Source organism: Petromyzon marinus, unplaced genomic scaffold (genome assembly GCF_048934315.1).
Source record: "Petromyzon marinus isolate PM22_M1 ecotype Great Lakes invasive population unplaced genomic scaffold, UKy_Petmar_22M1.pri1.0 PM_Scaffold_42, whole genome shotgun sequence".
NCBI lineage: Eukaryota > Metazoa > Chordata > Hyperoartia > Petromyzontiformes > Petromyzontidae > Petromyzon > Petromyzon marinus.
This window is the reverse complement of record NW_027423413.1, coordinates 119028-127500: the sequence shown is the minus strand read 5'-3', so window position 1 is coordinate 127500 and position 8473 is coordinate 119028. Positions and strand designations below refer to the sequence as shown.

Genomic DNA, 8473 nt, shown 5'->3' with positions numbered 1-8473 from the left:
TCTCCCCCACCCCACGTCTCTCCCCACGTCTCTCCCTCCGTGTCTCTCCCCCTGTGTCTCTCCCCGTGTCTCACCCCGTCTCTCCCCCCGTGTCTCTCTCCCGTGTCTCTCTCCGTGTCTCACCCCACGTGTCTCCACCCGTGTCTCACCCCCCGTGTCTCTCCCCCCGTGTTTCTCCCCCCGTGTCTCACCCCCATCCCACGTGTCTCTCCCCCCGTGTCTCTCCCCGTGTCTCACCCCCCGTGTCTCTCTCCCGGTGTCTCCCCCCGTGTCTCTCCCCCCGTGTCTCTCTCCCCGTGTCTCTCCCCACGTGTCTCTCCCCGTGTCTCACCCCGTGTCTCTCCCCCCGTGTCTCTCTCCCGTGTCTCTCTCCGTGTCTCACCCCACGTGTCTCCACCCGTGTCTCTCCCCCCGTGTCTCTCCCCCCGTGTCTCACCCCCATCCCACGTGTCTCTCCCCCCGTGTCTCTCTCCGTGTCTCACCCCCCGTGTCTCTCCCCCCCGTGTCTCTCTCCCGTGTCTCTCCCCGTGTCTCTCCCCGTGTCTCTCCCCGTGTCTCCCCCCGTGTCTCTCCCTCCGTGTCTCTCCCCCTGTGTCTCACCCCGTGTCTCTCCCCGTGTCTCTCCCCCCGTGTCTCTCCCCACGTGTCTCTCTCCCCGTGTCTCCCCCCGTGTCTCTCCCCCCGTGTCTCTCCCCACGTGTCTCTCTCCCCACGTGTCTCACCCCACGTGTCTCTCTCCCCACGTGTCTCTCTCCCCGTGTCTCTCCCCGTGTCTGTCCCCCCGTGTCTCTCCCTCCGTGTCTCTCCCCGTGTCTCCCCCGTGTCTCCCCCCGTGTCTCTCCCCCCGTGTCTCCCCCCGTGTCTCTCCCCCCGTGTCTCTCCCCCCGTGTCTCTCCCCCCGTGTCTCTCCCTCCGTGTCTCTCCCCACGTGTCTCTCCCCGTGTCTCTCCCCCCGTGTCTCTCCCCCCATGTCTCTCCCCCCGTGTCTCTCCCCGTGTCTCTCCCCCCGTGTCTCTCCCCGTGTCTCCCTCCCTCCCCACCCCGTGTCTCCCCCCGTGTCTCCCCCCCCCGTGTCTCCCCCCTCCGTGTCTCCTCCCCCCGTCTCTCCCCCCCCCCGTCTCTCCCCCCCCCGTCTCTCCCCCCGTGTCTCTCCCCCCGTGTCTCACCCCCATCCCACGTGTCTCTCCCCGTGTCTCACCCCGTGTCTCTCTCCCCGTGTCTCCCCCCGTGTCTCTCCCCCCGTGTCTCTCCCCCGTGTCTCTCCCCCGTGTCTCTCCCCCGTGTCTCTCCCCCGTGTCTCTCCCCCCGTGTCTCTCCCCCCGTGTCTCTCTCCCCCGTGTCTCCCCACGTGTCTCTCACCCCGTGTCTCTCCCTCCGTGTCTCTCCCCCCCGTGTCTCTCTCCCCGTGTCTCCCCCCCGTGTCTTTCCCCGTGTCTCTCCCCGTGTCTCCCCACGTGTCTCTCACCCCGTGTCTCTCCCCCCGTGTCTCTCCCCCCGTGTCTCTCTCCCCGTGTCTCCCCCCCGTGTCTTTCCCCGTGTCTCTCCCCGTGTCTCCCCCCCGTGTCTCTCCCCCGTGTCTCTCCCCGTGTCTCTCCCCCGTGTCTCTCCCCGTGTCTCTCCCCCCTGTCTCTCCCCGTGTCTCTCTATCCGTGTCTCTCACCCCGTGTCTCTCCCCCCGTGTCTCTCCCCCCGTGTCTCCCCCCGTGTCTCTCTCCCCGTGTCTCTCTCCCCGTGTCTCTCCCCCACGTGTCTCCTCGTGTCTCTCCCCCCGTGTCTCTCCCCCCGTGTCTCTCCCTCCGTGTCTCTCCCCACGTGTCTCTCCCCGTGTCTCTCCCCCCGTGTCTCTCCCCCCATGTCTCTCCCCCCGTGTCTCTCCCCGTGTCTCTCCCCCCGTGTCTCTCCCCGTGTCTCCCTCCCTCCCTACCCCGTGTCTCCCCCCGTGTCTCCCCCCCCCGTGTCTCCCCCCCCCCGTGTCTCCCCCCCCCGTGTCTCCCCCCCCCGTCTCTCCCCCCGTGTCTCACCCCCCGTGTCTCTCCCCCCGTGTCTCTCCCCCCGTGTCTCACCCCCATCCCACGTGTCTCTCCCCCCGTGTCTCTCCCCCCGTGTCTCACCCCACGTGTCTCTCCCCGTGTCTCACCCCGTGTCTCTCTCCCCGTGTCTCCCCCCGTGTCTCTCCCCCCGTGTCTCTCCCCCGTGTCTCTCCCCCCCGTGTCTCTCCCCCCGTGTCTCTCCCCCGTGTCTCTCCCCGTGTCTCTCCCCCAGGTGTCTCTCTCCCCGTGTCTCTCCCCCCCGTGTCTCTCCCCCCCGTGTCTCTCCCTCGTGTCTCTCCCCCACATGTCTTTCTCCGTGTCTCTCCCCCGTGTCTCTCTCCCCCGTGTCTCCCCACGTGTCTCTCCCCCCGTGTCTCTCCCCCCGTGTCTCTCCCCCCGTGTCTTCCCCCCGTGTCTCTCCCCCACGTGTCTCTCCCCCCGTGTCTCTCTCCCCGTGTCTCTCTCCCCGTGTCTCTCCCCCGTGTCTCTCCCCCGTGTCTCTCCCCCGTGTCTCTCCCCCCGTGTCTCTCTCCCCTGTGTCTCCCCACGTGTCTCTCCCCCGTGTCTCTCCCCGTGTCTCTCCCCCCCGTGTCTCTCCCCACGTGTCTCTCCCCGTGTCTCTCCCCACGTGTCTCCCCACGTGTCTCCCCACGTGTCTCTATACGTGTCTCTCTCCCCGTGTCTCTCCCCACGTGTCTCCCCCCGTGTCTCTCCCCGTGTCTCTCCCCACGTGTCTCTCCCCGTGTCTCCCCACGTGTCTCCCCCCGTGTCTCCCCACGTGTCTCTCCCCGTGTCTCTCCCCCCGTGCCTCCCCCCCCCCGTGTCTCCCCCCCGTGTCTCTCTCCCGTGTCTCTCTCCGTGTCTCCCCCGTGTCTCTCCCCGTGTCTCACCCCGTGTCTCTCCCCCCGTGTCTCCCCCCGTGTCTCTCCCCCCCGTGTCTCTCCCTCGTGTCTCTCCCCCACATGTCTTTCTCCGTGTCTCTCCCCCGTGTCTCTCCCCCGTGTCTCTCCCCCCGTGTCTCTCTCGCCCGTGTCTCCCCACGTGTCTCTCCCCCCGTGTCTCTCCCCCCGTGTCTCTCCCCCCGTGTCTTCCCCCCGTGTCTCTCCCCCACGTGTCTCTCCCCCCGTGTCTCTCCCCCCGTGTCTCTCTCCCCGTGTCTCTCCCCCGTGTCTCTCCCCCGTGTCTCTCCCCCGTGTCTCTCCCCCCGTGTCTCTCTCCCCCGTGTCTCCCCACGTGTCTCTCCCCCCGTGTCTCTCCCCCCGTGTCTCTCCCCCCCGTGTCTCTCTCCCCGTGTCTCCCCCCCGTGTCTTTCCCCGTGTCTCTCCCCGTGTCTCCCCCCCGTGTCTCTCCCCCGTGTCTCTCCCCGTGTCTCTCCCCCGTGTCTCTCCCCGTGTCTCTCTATCAATGTCTCTCCCCCCGTGTCTCTCCCCGTGTCTCTCCCCCGTGTCTCTCCCCGTGTCTCTCTATCCATGTCTCTCCCCCCGTGTCTCTCCCCATGTCTCTCTATCCGTGTCTCTCCCCACGTGTCTCTCCCCCCGTGTCTCTCCCTCCGTGTCTCTCCCCCCGTGTTTCTCCCCCGTGTCTCTCCCCGTGTCTCTCTATCCGTGTCTCTCCCCACGTGTCTCTCCCCCCGTGTCTCCCCCCGTGTCTCCCCCCCCCGTGTCTCCCCCCCCCGTGTCTCCTCCCCCCGTGTCTCCCCCCCCCGTCTCTCCCCCCCCCGTCTCTCCCCCCGTGTCTCTCCCCCCGTGTCTCACCCCCATCCCACGTGTCTCTCCCCGTGTCTCACCCCGTGTCTCTCTCCCCGTGTCTCCCCCCGTGTCTCTCCCCCCGTGTCTCTCCCCCGTGTCTCTCCCCCGTGTCTCTCCCCCGTGTCTCTCCCCCCGTGTCTCTCCCCCCGTGTCTCTCTCCCCCGTGTCTCCCCACGTGTCTCTCCCTCCGTGTCTCTCCCCCCCGTGTCTCTCTCCCCGTGTCTCCCCCCCGTGTCTTTCCCCGTGTCTCTCCCCGTGTCTCCCCACGTGTCTCTCACCCCGTGTCTCTCCCCCCGTGTCTCTCCCCCCCGTGTCTCTCTCCCCGTGTCTCCCCCCCGTGTCTCTCCCCCCGTGTCTCTCCCCCCGTGTCTCACCCCCATCCCACGTGTCTCTCCCCCCGTGTCTCTCCCCCCGTGTCTCACCCCACGTGTCTCTCCCCGTGTCTCACCCCGTGTCTCTCTCCCCGTGTCTCCCCCCGTGTCTCTCCCCCCGTGTCTCTCCCCCGTGTCTCTCCCCCCCGTGTCTCTCCCCCCCGTGTCTCTCCCCCGTGTCTCTCCCCGTGTCTCTCCCCCAGGTGTCTCTCTCCCCGTGTCTCTCCCCCCCGTGTCTCTCCCCCCCGTGTCTCTCCCTCGTGTCTCTCCCCCACATGTCTTTCTCCGTGTCTCTCCCCCGTGTCTCTCTCCCCCGTGTCTCCCCACGTGTCTCTCCCCCCGTGTCTCTCCCCCCGTGTCTCTCCCCCCGTGTCTTCCCCCCGTGTCTCTCCCCCACGTGTCTCTCCCCCCGTGTCTCTCTCCCCGTGTCTCTCTCCCCGTGTCTCTCCCCCGTGTCTCTCCCCCGTGTCTCTCCCCCGTGTCTCTCCCCCCGTGTCTCTCTCCCCTGTGTCTCCCCACGTGTCTCTCCCCCGTGTCTCTCCCCGTGTCTCTCCCCCCCGTGTCTCTCCCCACGTGTCTCTCCCCGTGTCTCTCCCCACGTGTCTCCCCACGTGTCTCCCCACGTGTCTCTATACGTGTCTCTCTCCCCGTGTCTCTCCCCACGTGTCTCCCCCCGTGTCTCTCCCCGTGTCTCTCCCCACGTGTCTCTCCCCGTGTCTCCCCACGTGTCTCCCCCCGTGTCTCCCCACGTGTCTCTCCCCGTGTCTCTCCCCCCGTGCCTCCCCCCCCCCGTGTCTCCCCCCCGTGTCTCTCTCCCGTGTCTCTCTCCGTGTCTCCCCCGTGTCTCTCCCCGTGTCTCACCCCGTGTCTCTCCCCCCGTGTCTCCCCCCGTGTCTCTCCCCCCCGTGTCTCTCCCTCGTGTCTCTCCCCCACATGTCTTTCTCCGTGTCTCTCCCCCGTGTCTCTCCCCCGTGTCTCTCCCCCCGTGTCTCTCTCGCCCGTGTCTCCCCACGTGTCTCTCCCCCCGTGTCTCTCCCCCCGTGTCTCTCCCCCCGTGTCTTCCCCCCGTGTCTCTCCCCCACGTGTCTCTCCCCCCGTGTCTCTCCCCCCGTGTCTCTCTCCCCGTGTCTCTCCCCCGTGTCTCTCCCCCGTGTCTCTCCCCCGTGTCTCTCCCCCCGTGTCTCTCTCCCCCGTGTCTCCCCACGTGTCTCTCCCCCCGTGTCTCTCCCCCCGTGTCTCTCCCCCCCGTGTCTCTCTCCCCGTGTCTCCCCCCCGTGTCTTTCCCCGTGTCTCTCCCCGTGTCTCCCCCCCGTGTCTCTCCCCCGTGTCTCTCCCCGTGTCTCTCCCCCGTGTCTCTCCCCGTGTCTCTCTATCAATGTCTCTCCCCCCGTGTCTCTCCCCGTGTCTCTCCCCCGTGTCTCTCCCCGTGTCTCTCTATCCATGTCTCTCCCCCCGTGTCTCTCCCCATGTCTCTCTATCCGTGTCTCTCCCCACGTGTCTCTCCCCCCGTGTCTCTCCCTCCGTGTCTCTCCCCCCGTGTTTCTCCCCCGTGTCTCTCCCCGTGTCTCTCTATCCGTGTCTCTCCCCACGTGTCTCTCCCCCCGTGTCTCCCCCCGTGTCTCCCCCCCCCGTGTCTCCCCCCCCCGTGTCTCCTCCCCCCGTGTCTCCCCCCCCCGTCTCTCCCCCCCCCGTCTCTCCCCCCGTGTCTCTCCCCCCGTGTCTCACCCCCATCCCACGTGTCTCTCCCCGTGTCTCACCCCGTGTCTCTCTCCCCGTGTCTCCCCCCGTGTCTCTCCCCCCGTGTCTCTCCCCCGTGTCTCTCCCCCGTGTCTCTCCCCCGTGTCTCTCCCCCCGTGTCTCTCCCCCCGTGTCTCTCTCCCCCGTGTCTCCCCACGTGTCTCTCACCCCGTGTCTCTCCCTCCGTGTCTCTCCCCCCCGTGTCTCTCTCCCCGTGTCTCCCCCCCGTGTCTTTCCCCGTGTCTCTCCCCGTGTCTCCCCACGTGTCTCTCACCCCGTGTCTCTCCCCCCGTGTCTCTCCCCCCCGTGTCTCTCTCCCCGTGTCTCCCCCCCGTGTCTTTCCCCGTGTCTCTCCCCGTGTCTCCCCCCCGTGTCTCTCCCCCGTGTCTCTCCCCGTGTCTCTCCCCCGTGTCTCTCCCCGTGTCTCTCCCCCCTGTCTCTCCCCGTGTCTCTCTATCCGTGTCTCTCACCCCGTGTCTCTCCCCCCGTGTCTCTCCCCCCGTGTCTCCCCCCGTGTCTCTCTCCCCGTGTCTCTCTCCCCGTGTCTCTCCCCCACGTGTCTCCTCGTGTCTCTCCCCCCGTGTCTCTCCCCCCGTGTCTCTCCCTCCGTGTCTCTCCCCACGTGTCTCTCCCCGTGTCTCTCCCCCCGTGTCTCTCCCCCCATGTCTCTCCCCCCGTGTCTCTCCCCGTGTCTCTCCCCCCGTGTCTCTCCCCGTGTCTCCCTCCCTCCCTACCCCGTGTCTCCCCCCGTGTCTCCCCCCCCCGTGTCTCCCCCCCCCGTGTCTCCCCCCCCCGTGTCTCCCCCCCCCGTCTCTCCCCCCGTGTCTCACCCCCCGTGTCTCTCCCCCCGTGTCTCTCCCCCCGTGTCTCACCCCCATCCCACGTGTCTCTCCCCCCGTGTCTCTCCCCCCGTGTCTCACCCCACGTGTCTCTCCCCGTGTCTCACCCCGTGTCTCTCTCCCCGTGTCTCCCCCCGTGTCTCTCCCCCCGTGTCTCTCCCCCGTGTCTCTCCCCCCGTGTCTCTCCCCCGTGTCTCTCCCCGTGTCTCTCCCCCAGGTGTCTCTCTCCCCGTGTCTCTCCCCCCCGTGTCTCTCCCCCCCGTGTCTCTCCCTCGTGTCTCTCCCCCACATGTCTTTCTCCGTGTCTCTCCCCCGTGTCTCTCTCCCCCGTGTCTCCCCACGTGTCTCTCCCCCCGTGTCTCTCCCCCCGTGTCTCTCCCCCCGTGTCTCACCCCCCGTGTCTCTCCCCGTGTCTCTCCCCGTGTCTCTCCCCGTGTCTCTCCCCGTGTCTCTCCCCCCCGTGTCTCTCCCCCCGTGTCTCTCCCCGTGTCTCTCCCCCCGTGTCTCTCCCCCACGTGTCTCTCCCCGTGTCTCTCCCCGTGTCTCCCCCCGTGTCTCTCCCCCCCGTGTCTCTCCCCCCGTGTCTCTCCCCCACGTGTCTCTCCCCGTGTCTCTCCCCGTGTCTCTCCCCGTGTCTCTCCCCGTGTCTCTCCCCCCGTGTCTCTCCCCCACGTGTCTCTCCCCGTGTCTCTCCCCACGTGTCTCTCCCCCCGTGTCTCTCCCCCCGTGTCTCTCCCCACGTGTCTCCCTCCGTGTCTCACCCCCCGTGTCTCCCCCCGTGTCTCTCCCCCACCCCACGTCTCTCCCCCACATCTCTCCCTCCGTGTCTCTCCCCGTGTCTCACCCCGTGTCTCTCCCCCCGTGTCTCTCTCCCGTGTCTCTCTCCGTGTCTCACCCCACGTGTCTCCACCCGTGTCTCACCCCCCGTGTCTCTCCCCCCGTGTCTCTCCCCCCGTGTCTCACCCCCATCCCACGTGTCTCTCCCCCCGTGTCTCTCCCCGTGTCTCACCCCGTGTCTCACCCCCCGTGTCTCTCTCCCCGTGTCTCCCCCCGTGTCTCTCCCCCCGTGTCTCTCTCCCCGTGTCTCTCCCCACGTGTCTCTATCCGTGTCTCTCTCCCCACGTCTCTCCCCGTGTCTCTCCCCGTGTCTCTCCCTCTGTGTCTCTCCCCCCGTGTCTCTCCCCACGTGTCTCTATCCGTGTCTCTCCCCCCGTGTCTCCCCCCGTGTCTCTCCCCCCGTGTCTCTCCCCCCGTGTCTCTCCCCCCGTGTCTCTCCCCCCGTGTCTCCCCCCGTGTCTCTCCCCCCGTGTCTCCCCCCGTGTCTCTCCCCCCGTGTCTCTCCCCCACCCCACGTGTCTCTCCCCCACGTGTCTCCCCACGTGTCTCTCCCCCTGTGTCTCTCCCCCAATCCACGTGTCTCTCCCCCCCGTGTCTCTCCCCCCGTGTCTCTCCCCCCCGTGTCTCTCCCCACGTGTCTCCCCCCCGTGTCTCTCCCCGTGTCTCTCCCCACGTGTCTCTATCCGTGTCTCTCCCCACGTCTCCCCCCGTGTCTCTCCCCGTGTCTCTCCCCACGTGTCTCTCCCCCCGTGTCTCTCCCCCCGTGTCTCTCCCCCCCGTGTCTCTCCCCACGTGTCTCTCCCCCCCGTGTCTCTCCCCGTGTCTCTCTCCGTGTCTCACCCGTGCGGCAGTATGGGAATGCGTTCCACGCTTTCTCGTGGAACACTAGCGCTCCCTCCGTGTCTCTCCCC

At 68.1% G+C, this 8473-nt stretch overlaps 1 protein-coding gene across 1 annotated transcript in view; it reads right to left on the bottom strand.

Moving 5' to 3' along the window:
- LOC142923330 (phosphatidylinositol transfer protein beta isoform-like) overlaps window positions 1-8447 on the bottom strand; it is a gene marked incomplete at its 5' end in the record, with an annotated part of 33019 nt that extends 24572 nt beyond the window's left edge. The window contains one exon of the mRNA XM_076064402.1: window positions 8403-8447. Within this exon, the coding sequence (XP_075920517.1) occupies window positions 8403-8447 (45 nt within the window). The remainder of the gene's footprint in view (window positions 1-8402) is intronic.
- Window positions 8448-8473: the final 26 nt, after the last annotated feature.